Below are 17,784 nucleotides of genomic sequence, written 5' to 3' on the forward strand. Positions count from 1 at the left end.
AACCATAGTTGGAGACAATTTTGTACTCGGAAGAGTGCTAAACCTGACAAAACTTCCTTTTTTGGGAACTTATTGTAAATATATAAACAAAGGTTTTGTTTAAAAATTGTAAAAACGCATAAAGTTTTCTGTTACGGTGTGGATTAGGGTTAAAGTATTTAGAACTAGCTGTATAAAGTGTTTTCACAACTCCTCATCAATCTGCCATATTGGCGGCACGGAATGTAAACAATGCCACTGAACCTAATGAAACTTGCGTATTTTGCATGATTATTACTGCTGAAAATGGTCAATTATTGTCTTGTTTTGGAGTACTATAGACTGCCAAAAGTTAGAACAAATCAAGGAGAAGAGTGCAAAAAACTGCCTGAGGAACAAAAGGCCAAATGTTTGTGGTTGGCCAAACTGAACCAGGATTTCCAGGGCAAGAATCTTGACAACATTCAAGTTTGTTCTTATCATTTCTGGTCAGGTAGATGAAATATTAGGCAAATATTTTAATTAATACTGCTCTTATGTATCTTTTCCACATATTAATTTTAGTTTGTCAAAATATTGCACCCTTTCCTCCTTACTAAATCCTTCTTTATATGATTTAGCAGCTTCTATACGTTTCTTCCCATGGTTTAGACAGCATAAAAGAATGTATTCATTAGTACATTAACCATGCAGTCCACGCTGTTGTTTACATCCGAGTATCACCAATATGGCCGCGTATGTGGGTAACTGACCAAATCTATATACATACAATTAAAGTCTATGCAATGTCCATTTTGACAGCTAAATGAACGTATGTGATGTCCCAGCTACATTTTTAGTATAACATCTGTAGTGTTACGATGATATAATGATGGAGGCAAATAGTAATACAATCATATTGAATGATTATCTCAGTCATATACCATAGTATTATGGCAAGGCATTCCAGGTGAATAGGGTAAATAGATATCACCATACTTTCCCAGTTGATTACATTATTGATTGATTACATTAAGAACGTGATTCCACAACAGAAATCCGAACATTGGCTGAAGCCAGGTTCAAAATTCTTGTGTCATTTTGTTGACATAGTTTGCTGACAATGGTTTTTAAACAGAGGATTTTGGACATATCTTTTTATCACCCCATAACTCAGAAAACACTGTCAACAGCCAGAAAAAAAAGTTTTTTTGACCATGTTTTAGGAATGAAATGTTGTATAAAATCAAGCATATAATATATGAACAAATTCCTCCCTAAAACATTCAGAATATAGACAAGAAAAAAACTGTAAAGTTTGGTGTAGGCATTATTGAAGTGTATCGTAATTGAAATCCCAAATAGACACAAATGGATAAAGTGCATACAACAAAATTGTGTATTTGGGATGTTTCCTTTCCACTAGTCTGAAATATCACATTATGAAAAGCCAATTCTTAAAATCTCAATATTGACCAGTGCATGAAAAAACAATGTCTTTGCCTGTGTTGCCTTGCCTTAATACAGAACAACTTATCAATTATATATATATATGACCCTGGACCACAAAAACAGATATAAGGGTAGTTTTTAACTTGAGATTTGTACATCATCTGAAAGCTAAATAAATAAGCTTTCCATTGATATATGGTTTGTTAGGTTAGAATAGGTCAATATTGGACAAAATCTGGAATCTGAGGGTGCAAAAAATCTAAATATTGAGAAAATCGTCTTTAAAGAGGTCATCGGATGCCCATTTTCCACAAGTTGATATGATTCTTTAGGGTGTAATTAAAAGTCTATAATATACTTCGGTTAAAAATTCTCAATGGCTGTGTAAAACAACACCCTTTTTACCTTGTCAAAATGAGTTCTGCAAAAATTCTGAGGAATTGTTCCTTTAAATGCAAATGAGCTCTGCGTGCTGAGTGATGTGCTGCTCTGAGAGATTGTTTACTTTAGCCACATTTAGCGTGTTTAGCCGCGAAACTTGCTAACTAGCACGTTATTAGAAAAGGTGATTGCAGAGATTCATAAAAAAAACCCTTATAGTCACTTCTGCTGTAAGTGAAACAACATGTAAAAGTGAAGCTTGCATCCGATGACCCCTTTAAAGTTGTCCAAATTAAGTTCTTAGCAATGCATATTACTAATCAAAAATTAAGTTTTTTATATTTACAGTAGGAAATTTACAAAATATCTTAATCGAACATGATCTTAACTGAATATCCTAATGGTGTCTGGCATAAAAGAAAAATCGAAAAATTTGACCTATGCAAATGTAATTTTGGCTATTGCTATAAATATTCCTGTACTACTTATGACTGGTTTTGTGGTCCAGGGTCACTCAAATATATATGCATAGTAACTTAATATAGTGATCTGCAAGGAAAAACAGATGCATCCAGTGTTGAGACCAACTTAAATTCAACCGATTATAATCCTAAATCATAAATAATGTGAAAAAGTCATCAAGTATACCACCACTTATTTTCAAGTTTACTTTGTCTTTTACTCAAAATACAGTTCATGTGGCCTGATCAGACTGAAGGAGTTACAATCAGGGAAAGGACAAATAAAGGGGTCACACACTCCACCCAGGGGCAGGGGCCTGATGAGGAAAGAAAGAAGAACCAAACAGAGACGGTTTCACAAACTGGCCAGTTTAAAAACTCCAGTGTAATATAACCTACAGATGAAGGCTTTTGCTAGTACCCCAAGTCAAATGTCCTCGTTCGTTTTTTTTAACTTATTCTTTTTTTTTTATAAGTCCACTGTTTGCTGTCCAGTGACCTTTCAAGTCCTTTGTCTATCATGTCAGTCTCTGGATTTATTTGCCTGCTCAACATAGACAGTATTCCAGCACTCCTCTGTACTCCCTCTGTCCGCGTATTGGTCAAAGAGGAGGGGCCAGTCGGCTGATGTTCATTGGCTTCTGCTGGAAGACTGGCAGGGAGTTGGAGCAGAGCTGTGCACCAGGAAGTGTCCATGCGCTGTTCCATCTATTACCCACACACAGAAATCCTAAAAAATAATATGTTTGCATTTTGTTATTTAAACATGTTGAGTACAATATAATGAATGTAAAACAGTCAATGCTGCAAGTACGTACAGTGAAAAGGAGCGATCTGGCTATGTTTCAGACTCGGCTTCCTGTTCCACACCTGCTGCCTGGCGCATGCCTTTGATTGACAGGTACATCTCTTCCTCTGGATCATAGTAATAGAACTTCCTCAAGTAGACAATGAGTGGTCTGAGACGAAAAAATAAAAGTTAGTCTTTTTAGGCACTTTATATTAAAAATTGCTTACATTTTTGTTTCATTAAAATCAAACCAAATTGCTCAATTATGATAATAAATGCAGCCTTGGTGAATATGAGACTTTTTATAAAACATTATAGTGATAGTTCACACAAAAATGAAAATTCTGTCATTAATTACTCACCCTTATGTTGTTCCAAACACGTAAGACCTTTGTTCAACTTCGGAACACAAATTAAGATATTTTTGATGAAATCTGAGAGCTTTCTGATACTGCATAGACAGCAATGCAACCGACACGTACAAGGCCCAGGATGGTAGTAATGACATCGTTAAAATAGTCCATGTGGTTAAGGTTGAATCACTGATGTCACATGGACTATTTTAACAATGTCCTTACTACCTTTCTCTGCCTTAAACGTTTCAGTTGCGTTTATGTAATTCTGTGTATCTTAATTTGTGTTCCGAAGATGAACGAAGGTCTTACGGGTTTGGAACGACATAAGGATGAGTAATTAATGACAGAATTTTCATTTTTGGGTGAACTATCCCTTTAACAATCGTACAGACCTCAAACCTCTGAATGGTAGTGTATCAGAATTCTAAATAAACAAAATAAGGTAAAGTGTGAGTGAGTCATACTTCGGAAGGGGCAGCTCCTGGATGTGGTCTATGCGGACGAGTTGTCGAATGCAGAAACGGCACAGATGCTGGAGTGATTTCACATTGCTGAAGCGTGAGACCGGATAGAGCAGCTGAACAGGGGTCGGGGGCAACCCTAAAACAGACACCACACGTTTCATTGCTCTGACCTTCATTTCTTATACACTCAAACCTGGTTTTGGTTTTTACGAGCAATATAAATAAACTCTGCTGTTTATGTCTGTGCATACTGCAACCACAAGCACTTTAGACTACATAACTGTTACGGTTAACAGAAAAGAAAACTAGTTCAAATAATTTTTAAGTGAAATAAAGCTGAAATAAAATTAGAAAATTAAAAACATTAAATGAAAGTTTTAAATATCCCTTGGCAACTAAGTGAAATATAGTAAGTGCTTAAATTACTAAAACGGAAATAAAAATAAATGAAAGCTAAATAGAAATATTTAAAAACACAAAAACGAACAAAAGTGTATTTAAAAAACACAAAAATTTAATTATAAAAATAAAAGCAAATTCAGACTTTTTCAGACTCAAAATCACTTTTATCTATGGTGCACAGCATAAATGAGTACAACCCCTCTGAATAAATATAAAAGTATTTTCTTAATCACCAATATAATTCATGGAGAGATGGCACAAGTGAAATGTATTAAAACATATACTTAATAAAAACAAAAATATATATGCCAATATTTTCTGTACAATTAGTAAATTACCCGATTTTGTTTAAATGAAGGATTGCTAGTACTTAGTATGTCCTCAAGAACTTTAAGTATACGGCTCTGACCCTTCTTGGCACTGAGTGTACATGTTCATGACAAAATGCCACATCTGTCCTGTTTAACTCCTGGAGGACGACGTCCTTAAATGCCCTGGTATTTAATGGGGAGTGTTGCTTAGCTCATCTCTGCAGAATCCCCCACAGCTGCTCAAGAGCATTAAGACTGAATGAAATACATGTCCACTTAAGGATTTTCACCTTTTGAGAATGAATATCTTCATTGTCATGCTGAAAAAATGCCCAGTAATGCAGGGAATGAGGGGAGGGTGGCATCTTCTGTTTTAAGTTTTTGTATTACATCACACAGTGGTGTGTGAATTCATGACAGCGTAAATAAAGCACAACTCCCTCACACCATTAGTACTCATACATCCCTACAGAAGAGCTTTACTACCACTAAACGTCCTTGTGGGTACAAGGCATTTCTCACTGTACTCCTCCTCTAGCAACAATAGAACATTTTGGATGCTTTTGGATCCGAAATGATTGACTTGGTCTCTTGAGACCAGAGTATGGATTCCCAGAAGTCTATATTTTGTAAATATGGGCCTTGGAAGAGGTTAAATGAGTTTATTGTGCTTTGGTTACAGTAGGTAATTTTAGTGGTGACAACAACCATGTGTGTCACTTCTGCAGGCTGCATCATACTTGGTGAGATAAGTGTCACTCTTTTCATAGCTTTTGCCGGCTCTAAGACACTTTCTTGGTGTTTCTCCTGCTCTTTTTCTAGCAAAAATTCACTCATCACTAAATGAAAATTTAAAGTGAAGACCTGATTATTTCAGGAGCCTTGTCACAAGTCCATTGTTTTTGAATGTCAGTGTTACTTCTGCTATATCTTCACACTTAAAACAATTATTTGGTATCCTCTTGTACCATTGTTTTCTTTTATGCTCAGAAATAAATCTCCTGGTAGTTTTCTCTGAAGTGGTTCCATTGTTGCCAGCATTAAGTCTGAGTATGATTCAGTAAAGTATATAACACTTTTAATTGTCAGGAAATTACCTGTCTTTAAAAGTTTTGTTTCAGTATACATACCTGTTGATCAAAAGTTGCCTTAAACCTACACGTCATTTTTTTTAGCTTTATTTAGAAACCTTCAGGAGGGTGTACTCATTTTTGCAACACAACATTTTATCACTTTGATTGAAGTAATTTTGACATTCTTTTTTAGTAATTGATCTAGCAGGCTTGTTGAAACATTATATCTCCAAAGAACCCTAACATGTCTTCTAAGTAAAGAGTAATTGAAGTTTTATAGGGGGTGTACTCATTTATGCTGTGCACTGTACATGTTAAAAATGTTATCTAACATAAAATTAATCTATCATGAAATGTTGCTAGTTTTAAACACGTAAAATGTCCATATACCTCCTTAAAAATTGTGAAAAAACGACATATATTGATATTCAAATGTAACATTTAGCCAATGTCCCACCCTCTGTGCACAATCCTGACACTCATAATTTTCCAAGAAAAAAAGATAAAAAAGAAGTCTAAGCCACTTTTTGTTCCTATTTATCCCTCCTGCATCAGTTAATTTTTTTTTTCATTCAGCAGTAGTTGCTGAGAATCCTGTCTGCAATGTCTTGTCAGTTGAGCGGGATATTTGTTGCCTTACCAGGTACACGTGAACGTAGGAAGTAGAGGAATTTTCCATTTTTAGAGTGCATGATGGCTCGCTCAATGAATTCGACCACAGAATGGCAACGGTCCTCAAATTTAGGGTGGCACCATAAACTGAAGGTTCCTGAAAAGTGAAAAACAAACTTTTAGGAAACATATAGACAGAAAAACTATACTTTGGACATACAGTAAAACCAAAAATTATTCAGACACCAGATATAATTTTTGATATTTTTTTTGTAGTTTGTGCAGGACACTGTAGTTCATTTATGTAAGTGAGAATAGCAAAATAAAGTAAACTGTGATAAATTATACCCAAAAATTCTTCATACAGTGAACTACCCGTAAAATTGACCAAAAATAATTCAGAAACTTTGACCTGACCATGTTTTAAGAGTTTGTTCTTTAAGTGCTAATGTGAACTTTTTACACCATCCAGTTGTATTTGTTATATTAGTTCAAGCTATATTTATGGTTTGGTTCCAATTAAAAATTTTAACATTTTTAATTCATTTATTTATTTAAGGCTATATCAATATATTTTTTTGACATAAGCCAAAATTTGTATACATTTTTATTAGCCAAAATTCTTAGTCAAGAGAATTTATTTATTTATTTAATTATTTATTTTGCTTTTTAAAGCTTAATTTCATTGTAAACAAAACCTACATAAACTATTATTTGAAAGTAGTATTTTCACTTAAGATAAAAGTAAAAAACATTTTGCTAGTCAATGTTTAATTTACTTTACTTTCTATAAATCAAGACATTGAAATACCTTAATGTTTATTGTGATGTCATTTTAAAATATGCATCACAGTTTCTGTTATGTATTTATAAAAAAAAAAAAAAAAAAAAATGAACAAAACCCAGCATGAGTTCTGCACATCGTTTTAACCGGAAACCATAGTTTTTGATTAGATCATGAAAAATGCACTTTAAATGAATGACACGGGTTGTTTTACATATTGTAATGTGTAGTAAATTAAATGGGGATGTGAAACCATTTATTGACTACCGACTTGATTTTTCAAATCTGAATTGAGGAGTAACTTTCATTCTGCAGGATGTGAAATCTAATTTGTTTGTTCAGGCAGTGCAGTCAATACTAATCTTTTAATTGGACTTGAGGATGTGGTTTATATCAGGTATTTATGTGTTTTTTGGCTACACTTCTGAGCCTAATATGTCAAAAAAGAGTTTACGGATATGTATATACATGTGTGTTTACCTCTGTAGTGCTCCATACGCGTGTGGTGTGTGACTCCCTGTGAGCGAAAGCTGAGGCTGAGGATGTACCGTGGGTCTGAACTGTCCCGCACCAAAAACGAGCCATCTGGTTTTCCTCTAAGCTTCATTTCAGCATCCTCCCAGTTCATCGGCCCCCAATACCAGCCACACTGCAGACACAAACACACAATTACCATACAAATTTGTTGAAAGGATGCTTATAGAAAAAAACACACAAAACCCACAACCACAGGAAACCACAGTTGTTATTCACAGTTAAAAGATCTATAGATAAACATGCTGATCAATATTCCAGTTAAATGAGTGGAAATTTTCTGTTGTTTCATGACTTCATGTAAACTGTTTTTGTCTCTCACCCGCTCCAGCTCTCTCAGGCTGGCAGTGAAGCTGCTGGAATCGGCTCCTCTCAGTGGACACATGATTGGGGGTGGGGCCACTCGAGCAGGGGCCGGAGTCTCCATTGGTGATGGGGCCGAATGTGGAAGTGCCCGGAAGAAAGCATCTGAGAGACAAATGGACCATTTTTAAATAAAACAGCAAATATTAGGTTGCGATCAGACTAGTATTTCATATTAATGTTCTTAAAAATCTTCTTAAAAATACAGTAAAATCGGTAATATTATGAAATATTATTGTAGCTCAAAAAACCTGTATCTGTTTTAGTATAATTTAAAATGTAATTTATTCTTGGAATGCAAAGCTGAATTTTCAGCATCATTACTACAGTCTTCAATGTCACATGATCCTTCAGAAATCATTCTAATATGCTGATTTGCTGCTCGAGAAACATTTATAATTTTTAGCAATGTTGTGCTGCTTGATATTTTTCTGGAAACCATAATTGTCTGATAAATAGAAAGTTTAAAGAACAGTTACATTACATTTGTTACATAATGAACACCTTTACTGTAACTTTCAATCAATTTAATGCATCCTTGCTGAATAATGAATAATGACAAATAATACTTTTGAGATTATTGGAAAGTGTATATTTTAGGTTCTGTAATGGGTCACCATTTCATGAGGTTTCTCATTATAGTGTGACATAATTTTAATTCATGTGTTATAATTGTAAATTGTGCAAATATCCCAAGTGAACAATATGAGGTTTTTAAACAAACTGTATACAAAACCGTGTATAACAATTACACAAGAATATTTTTATTTACAATTACACAAGATTATTTTAGGTTTATTTTTAAATGTTAATTTCTCTATCAGACAATTGAACATTTTCACCATTATTGCCCAGGAAAAAGACAGAATTCAGCGAACACTCGTTGATCTTTTGTGACAACATGCCCCAGTTGTGTCATACATTGTGTTCACTTGTTTACCTAAAAGCTAGAGCACAACAAAGTTTTGTTTGCAAACAGAATTTTCAAAAAAAGTATGGGATTTTAATACAAAACCATTGCTAATTTACTGAAACTCCCCTTTGTGACAACTTGGCCTGGTCTCCCCTATAGCAGCATATCACACTGCAGGACACTGATGACGCTGATCAACTACCAATAAACGTGTACATGCTATGTTGCAGTTACCATATCTTTAATCTCCATTATATCTCATACATAAGTTTCCATATGAGACACTGAGCAAAAGATGCTACGACTTGCAACTTCCTCTCTCTACATTAGTCACAAAGCCTTTTTCCTCTGAACTGCAAAAGGAACTGAAAAACGAAACCACACTTTTAACCAAAGCCTTTGTTAAGCAAACGATACATGCTACGGGTGTCATGTATTGTCTTTGCCTTTGCCTTTCACAAGAATACCACAGTTACATTCGCACTTTATTCCATTTTCCTTCACGTTTAATGGAATAAAGGTGCTTCTGAGAGAACAAGCTGATCTGCAGCAAGGGAAAGGGGAGGTTGGAATCTGCTCTCAGAACCAGAAAGACACCCTGAAACACACACACACCGCCCCCTCCACTGCACCCAAGTCTTACCATTGAGGCTGAGACTATGCTGGATGGTAGCGTGGAGAGGGGGAGGAGGAGGAAGAGGCAGAGGGAGAGACTGCAGGGAGGCCCCCATTACACTCACTAGGAAAGGCCCAGGCTGCGGCCCACCTATATCGTCTGGAAGAGAGCAGGAGGGAGGGTTCAGAGCCAGGAGAATAAGGAGATGTCATAGAAAAAGCAATGGAAGGGTTGACAGAAGGTTAAAGACTATTAGAATGAGACAGGTGCCACGGGCGATGAAGAGGAATCAGAACATGACTGAATTCAACACTAAAACCAGAGCAAAGGGACGGCAACATCATTCAGTCTTGCATATATTACCAAAAATGGATCAAAACACAGCCCACCGCAGTACTGGAACTATTACATTCAATGACCTGTGCTTTTTGTATGAATAACATGTAGTTTTGCCTGTCTGAACCATAAAGGAGCAGGACAAATCCTCCAATTATGTGACAATATCTGATCCTCTTATAGCACTTGAAGACTAAGACACCGTGACAGGAAGCATATGACGTGGGGAACTGCAACATGGGAAAACAACACGGGCATCTGTAAGAATAAATCCACACGCTGGCATGTGCATTCAATCACACACTCACGACACTGCAAAATTAATTTCTTCCCAGCTGTTTTTTCTTTTTTAAGAATATTTCAGTTTTAATACAGTGTTATTATTAATTATATTATACTACTGTAGTTTTTAATTAATAATTTGATTTTTATATTTTTAGTTTTTAATTTAAGTATTAGCTCAATTTTAGTAGCTTTGTTCTACATTTTTTTTAAATATAATATAATATAAAAAGTCTTTATAATATTATATATATATATGCATGTGCATTCAATTACACACTCACGACACTGCAAAATTAATTTCTTCCCAGCTGTTTTCTTTTTTTTTTTTTAGAATATTTTAGTTTTAATAGTTATTATTAATTATATTATACTACTGTAGTTTTTAATTAATACTTTTGATTTATTGATTTATTTTTAGTTTTTTAGATCAATTTTAGTAGCTTTGTTTTATATTTTTGTATTTTTTTAAATATAATAAAAAAATATCTTTCTCTCTCTTTCTCTCTCTCTCTTTCTCTATATAGTTTTTATTAATTTTATTTTAATTTTTTTTGTTATTAGTAATGTTGCCTTGGCAGCTAGCTTTTTTCTGTTTTTCGTATTTTTTTTTTAATTTCAGGTAGCATTTATTTTATTTTAACTAACATTTTTAATGGTTTTAGTTTTAATAAACGACACTGTAAAAAACAAAATCTGTTGAGTCATCTTAAAATAATTTGTTACCCTGCTGCCTTAAAATTTTAAGTTCAGTCAACTCAAATAAGTTTAGTCAACTTGAAATATTAAGTTGTACTAATTAACAACTTAGATATTTGTGTTTGTTAAACTTGAATCAACTCAAATATCTAAGTTGTCACTTAGCATAATTTAACATTTTAGGTTAAATAAACTTTTTTTGGAGTTGACTGAACTTAAAATTTTAAGGCAACCAGGTAATAAATTATTTTAAGTTGACTCAACAAATTTTTTTTTAAGTGTATAATAACCCTGGTTCAATTTGTGACACAATGTTGATTACCATAAACAAAAAAAAAAAAAAAATCTGTGTAAAATCTCTTACAATGGAGGTTGAAATACAAAACAAAAACCTTTTCAGTGTAGTTATATTCAGTTTTGCAACACAACACAATTATGTGAACTTTAAAACATTTGTAACAATTATTTAAATATCTTTACAGCTCAAAAAAAAAAGTTATTTTTATGCAATCAACATTATGCCACAAATGCTTAACTTTCACTGAAACCTGGAATATTCCTTAAAAGCTCTACCCTAAACATGATAAACAATCAACTTCAAACACACAATGACTGAATAATCCACATACCTAATCATCTTCGTTCACTCATGATAAAGACTGCTTCTTCATAAATAAATATTCAGCTCTCCAGTACTGAGATCTTTTCAATCTTCACTACAAAGACCGCAATACCATGCTGAGCTGATGTACTGGAAGAGCATGTGCAGAGGCCTCACTTTATTAAAAACGGAACTGCTTGCCTGTGTGCCAAATTCTGGTCAAGTCAAACCACACCTAGGCTTGCACAATAACTCACTTTAAGTGGCGCTTCTGTGAATTTTATGCTTGCAGAATGCAATCAGAGACTTTGGTAACCATGAAATGAAAAGAATAAAGTCTGAATAAAAAAAGGGAAATGAAAGGACAAAGTGAAAGAATAAGCATGTAGGCTGACATCCTACACGGAATCATCAACATCCGCCTCGGGTTTGATCACAGAGGTCACAGATCAGAGAGATTACAAAGTAACATGCATCTCAACAGTTTTTTTGAATTTTTGTAATGGGTTTTTAATGAGAAGGACTCTGTTTTCAAGACCACGTATGTTACTTACTATGCCAGTGTCATTGCATTTTGATTCAGCACGAAAAACAATTTGACTGACAGGTGAGTAGACTGTCCTTTGATGTCTAACACAGATACAATACAAATGTGGTTAAATGGGTTTGAATGTTCACAAAATATGTTGACCATATTTATATACTTATGTCTATTTTTACTCACCTCTCGTGAGTAAATTGCAAAAAGGCATTTTAATTCCATGTATGTACACTATCATTTAAAAGTCTGGGGTATAGTAAAAAATTAACTTTTTTATTCATCAAGGATGTGTTGAATTGACAAAGAGAATGTTACAAAAGATTTTTACTTCAAATAAATGCTATTGCTTATTTGAACTTTCTATTCAGGGTTAAAATTCATCATGGTTTCCACAAAAAACATTAAGCAGCACTGTTTTTAATGTTGATAATAACAAGCAGCATTTCTTAAAGGTATAGTTCACCCAAAAATGAAATTAAAATTCTGTCAATTATTCACCTTTATGTCGTTCCAACCCGGTAAGACCTTCGTTAATTTTAAGAACACAAATGAAGATATTCTGGATAAAATCTGAGAGCTTTCTGACCCTGCATAGACAGCAACACACCTGACACATTTAAGGCCCAGAAAGATAGTAAGGGCATTGTTAAAATAGTCCATGTGACATCAGTGATTCCAGAAAACAAAGAAAACAAAAACAATGACTTTATTCAACAATTTCTTCTCTTTCGTTTTAGTCTTCAATATGCTTCAACAAAAGCATTCTTGTAGCTTCATAAAATTACGGTTGAATCATATGGACTATTTTAACGATGTTCTTACTACCTTTCTGGGCCTTGAACAGTTGTGTTGCTGTCTGTGCAAGGTGAGAAAGCTCTTGAATTTCATTAAAAATATCTTAATTTGTGTTCCCAAGATGAACGAAAATCCTACAGGTTTCTAACAATGAGCAACTAGTGACAGAATTTGGGTGAACTATCCCTTTAAGCAGCAAATCAGCATAGTATAATGATTTCTGAAAGATCATGTGACACTGCAGTACCATCATATTCAAATAGAAAACAGTTTTGTAATAATAGTTTGCAATATTACTATTTTACTGTCATTTTGATCAAATAAATGCAGACTTGGCAAACATTAGACATCTAAAAATCTTATCAACCCCAAACCTTTAAACGGTAGTGTATAAAACTATGCACACAGACAGATACAGACGACAGAGGTGTCAGCAGAAAGGATAAAGGGAATACACTGGGAGGGATGGGGGAGGTTACTGGAGAAATATTTAAAAAGTGTGAAACAGATGGAGATGTGAAAGGTATGAATGAAGGAGAGCAGAAACGAAGGAGATCAAGGAGGTGTGTGAACATCTGTAGTGGGGCTCACCTAGCAGACTGAGGCTCCGCCGAGGGGGAGGTGGAGGAGTGGGAGGGTGAGGGGAGTTCCTGCCTCTCTGAGAGATGTCCACATCAACCAAGGACACAGTCTCTCCTGTGACCAGAGCCACAATACAGAACTTAATGACAAGATCCATAAGAACAACATTAACAACATTCGTTAGAATAATGTAGTTTAATTCCAAAGATTGGCCCACAATGAGTCTAATCTCATCCAAATCGTGTATCTGTGTCATTATATTTCCCATGCACTGTGTAAGCTCATTAGTGGTTTGCAAATGTGCCTTCATTTAATGTATTCCAAGAATTCCTTTAGCTTCCACCCCATTATGTTCCCTTGATTCTTCATTTACCTGTAAAAACGGGAGTAAAAGAGGCTGCAGAAAAGGCACTTTGTGCCCTTGTTAGTCCAGGTTGGCTGCAGAAACAAAATCATTTTAATTATTAGAGTTTAAGAAAGACACATATGAATTTACATTATTTTGTCCTGTATTTCAAGTTTATTGTATCATTTTTTTAGCCTAATAATCACATTATAAATGTCTTATACTTCATACAAAAACTGCACTCACCTGTGATCCTTGGGTGAAATACGACACTGAGAGCCACATTGAAAACTATTAAAAATCTTTTTTTTTTAAGTACACCACATTAAAGGACTCCCCTTGAAATATGTTGTATGAGTTTATGACAGAAAATACATATACTTCCTATTGAATATTTATGGAGTAACACTATTTATGTTAATAAATAGAAATGTTCAAAAAGTGTCCCGTTTCCTGGTTGATTTCAATCAGTATTTGTGAGGGGGTACATCTTTGACTGAAAAGTTAAATATTTTGGAGTCAAATTTAAAGCTGCACAACATACTGAAAAGCCAAGGGTTAAATGCCATAGTTTGTAGGTAAGTAAACAATAAATACTAATACACCATGTGTTCCCTACTCAAATTCCCAGGTGTTTTTAGAAAGAGGTTTATGATTTAATACTAAATTAAAGTCTGTGTTGTGCTAAAACAAAAACAAAAACAAAAACAAAAACAAAAAATGGTTAGGCTACAAACCATATTAAAACTACAATGGTTGTCCTGTTCATCAAGCATAAAAACCTAAAAACCTTGTGAAAGATGTAGTCAGTATCTAGCAAGTGGTTAGCAACTTTAAATGAATTAAGCAGTTTTTAATTATTTATTTATAAATTAATTTATTAAATTCAGGTTTGAGGTATGACTGTGTGAGCTGTATGAAAACAAACATGAAATTGCCCCATTCATTCATATACATATATATATATATATATATATATATATATATATATATATATATATATATATATATACAGTATATACATATAGGAATCCTAGAAAAAAAAACATGTATATATAAAAATGGTTAAAGCTTCAGTATTTCATAAAGGGCAGAAGAACTCACCTGGCCGTGTCTTGTTCCCCACCGCTCGCTCCAGACATGTCAACTAAACTGCCCGCTGAGGATATGGAGAACGTGACTGAGGGTCTCTTGTCCAAAAGGTTGTTAGAGCCACTACAGCTTTTAGTTCTGAAAAGTTTACTCAGGCGTATTTTAAGCGAGCCCTTCCTGGATTTCCCTGGTACTTTCAGAGTCTTCTCACCTCCGCTCGCAGCGGAAAGATGCGCCCGGGTCGTGCTCCTGTCCGGCCGAGCCTTCGGTGTGGACGCCTGGCTAGAGCACGGGGTGTTCTGGCTGGGTTCGGCTTGGGACAGGACCTCGGGAGTCAGTTTGTCGCTGGTAGGGGCCTGAGGCCTTGTGTTTACCGAGTCTCGTAACAAACAACACGCCGGCGAGCAAAGTCCCCCGGACACCCCCATAGCCTGTCCGGACAGCACCGACGGGAAACACTTGAGCGTAAACGCGCCCGGCTCAGCGTTCTGAGACTCGGTCTTCTGGCAGGCATTGATGCCCAGGCCGTTCACCTCCTCTGACCCGAGGCCCTCCAGCACCAGCAGAGCATCGCTGGTCTCGGTCGGGTCCTCTCCCTGCCTGATTCCAGCCGAGCCGAGCACGCTTTGACACGAGCAGTGCTGCAGCTCGCCATCCTTGAGCAGAAACTCGGGTACCGGAGCGACTCCCAGCTCGCCGAATTTCCTCGCAAGCTCCAGCACGGGACCGTCGGGCAGCTGGAGCTGCCGCTGTGCCGTCGTGCAGCTCCAGCCCGGCTCTGTCATCGAGCTCGTTTTGTGATCCACCACCGGCGGCCAGTCTTGTTTGTCTGTGATCAAGCGATGCCGGTGGCACAGCTCGGCTCCATCCGTATCCGTAGCAACCGCTGGCAGCTTGAGCTGCGGATGCAGCGTCCATGTAGGCGGATGCTGAGCGTCCACAGCGCCAGATTCGGAAGCGAGTACCGCTTGGTCCTCAAAAGCCCTGCGCTGATCCTCCGAGTTGTTCTCGGCAAATGCTTCCGAGTCTCTCGATATGTTTCTGAACACCAACAGCTGAGGCCCCATTCCACCTCGGTGGGTGAGATCGTACCCGTGGGCCTCGGATGAATGAAGAGGAGGAGGCGGCACAGACAGCGCAGGTCTAGTCGCCATCACTCCCGCGTCAGGTGCCTCCGTTCCGCTGGCCTGCGGAGCTTTGTTCACCGCCGAGATGTGGCCGTGATTCTGCGTGCATTCAAAGTTCCCCTTGATAGCCACCGTCAGTCCGGTGCCCGACGACAGATTCCCATTCTCCTCGTCCAAGCGGTCATCCTCGGCCGCGGAGACCAGGCGCATCAAGACAAAATCGGGAGACATATCTTGCGCGTTGTTCATTATTATTCCTCAATATACTGAAGGAATGAGCGATATCAGCGTTTCACATTGCTCCAGTCATGAGATCTCGCTTGTGTGATGATGATGATGATGGTAATCCTCTTGGTGTTAGTTAGCCCCCTCACTCAGCGCCAGACAATTAGTGCATATAAACTCTATTTCAGTCGCCCCTTCAACATTGCGCACGTCCTCGTTTCATTTCGCGTCCGGCCTTAAAAATCTCCACGGGTCTTTGTAGGGTCATACATAACGCTTCGTTTCACGCAATCCTAACGGCGTCTGTGGTCACATTACTGGCGAGGCCCCACCCGCCCGCTCACTTCCGCAAATTCGATGCGTTTCGTGTTTGGTCTTATCGGTGCCATTGCTGTCCACTTGGCTGCAGGCTATGTGCTGTCCCCCTTAGTGACGTGCACCGTGCTGTAATGTTGCTTTCATGTCATTTACCGCGCTGTTGTCTGGAAGACGGCCTTACCGACTGATGTTTATGATGCATCAATTGTAGTGGCATCGCCTTTCCGCACGATCCCAACGCGAACAAAACTCTCCCTGCAGATCGGTTGCGTTATGAGCGAAGACAAATGACTTGCATGATATCACCATTTCAATAATGACTCTCATCCTCTTATACTAAAAATTAAAGCATCAAGCCAAACGCAAGGCCTATAAATAGAGGCAAGAGAATATCATAATGCTGGACATTAATATCAGGAATAACTTATCTGAAAACAAATGTAATATTTTAATTGTTCTTACTATTGACACACACAATGGACTATTTTAACCAACAAGGTTTATACGAATTTAAATAGTACACTTCATTTAATGCATATCAATTAATACGTTATAATAATTTGGAAAAAAAAAAAAAGCTAAATTCTGTTTAGTTTATATGGAACACATCATGTCAAACATGTCAAACTACAGGGCACGTCAGCTTTCCAAAATCATTTAATCTCATCTACGCTTATAAATATTTTAAAATCACTGTACGGTATGTATATGCATAATAAAAGGCATATACCGATACAATACAGTTATTGTTTACATTCACCCATTGTTCTGTGGTCAAGACTTTTCATTTGCGCTTTATTTGTCAAATGCAGTTTCAGTGATGGACCGAATGGTGTCGCTGTACACAAACATTTACACAGGCCCATAGAGCTCTTTAAACCTGCCGTCTCATAACACAAATAGTGGAATTTTATTACAGTTATGGGTTTACACAAATATTCAGAAGTAGATGTGTTTTACAGTAGGATATCAGAGAAATATTACATGCACTGATAACATCCTCTTCTAATAAATGCACACAATATTGTTGCACATACCTGAACACATACATATTCATGCATAAAAAACATTTAGGTGTGCATACTGTGTGTACATATATAGATGCACATATGTGTATAAGGGGATACACACAGCCACAGCCTCTGCAGTCCTGAGTGGGGGTGGGGCCCCACAGGAATGAGTGTTGAATCTCAGAACCCTGTTGCCATGGCACCAAAACAAGGATTCGCCTGCATTACCCAGTATGACTGGATTTGTCTGAATCATCTTTCTCTCTCTCACACACACACAGATCTGACAGACGTTCATTCATGTAGTACACATGTGGAGCATGTTTCATTTTTTAATTTTCCTGATTGTTGCACAAAACG

At 36.6% G+C, this 17,784-nt stretch overlaps 1 protein-coding gene across 2 annotated transcripts; it reads right to left on the bottom strand.

The window, feature by feature from the left end:
* Window positions 1-1,229: 1,229 nt before the first annotated feature.
* On the bottom strand, window positions 1,230-16,672 carry socs7 (suppressor of cytokine signaling 7). Of its 2 annotated transcripts, XM_051123363.1 has the most exons (10): window positions 14,757-16,672; window positions 13,680-13,744; window positions 13,316-13,420; window positions 9,498-9,629; window positions 7,901-8,046; window positions 7,525-7,693; window positions 6,289-6,417; window positions 3,863-3,998; window positions 3,071-3,211; window positions 1,230-2,982 (listed from the first exon to the last, which is right to left on the bottom strand). In XM_051123363.1, exons 1-9 carry the CDS (start codon window positions 16,118-16,120, stop codon window positions 3,091-3,093), a joined length of 2,367 nt encoding a protein of 788 aa, XP_050979320.1. In that variant the 5' UTR covers window positions 16,121-16,672; the 3' UTR covers window positions 1,230-2,982; window positions 3,071-3,090. The 2 variants fall into 2 exon arrangements, with proteins under 2 accessions (XP_050979320.1, XP_050979321.1); XM_051123364.1 differs by lacking the exon at window positions 9,498-9,629.
* Between the last annotated feature and the right edge of the window lie 1,112 nt (window positions 16,673-17,784).

This window comes from Labeo rohita, chromosome 11 (genome assembly GCF_022985175.1).
Source record: "Labeo rohita strain BAU-BD-2019 chromosome 11, IGBB_LRoh.1.0, whole genome shotgun sequence".
Lineage (NCBI taxonomy): Eukaryota > Metazoa > Chordata > Actinopteri > Cypriniformes > Cyprinidae > Labeo > Labeo rohita.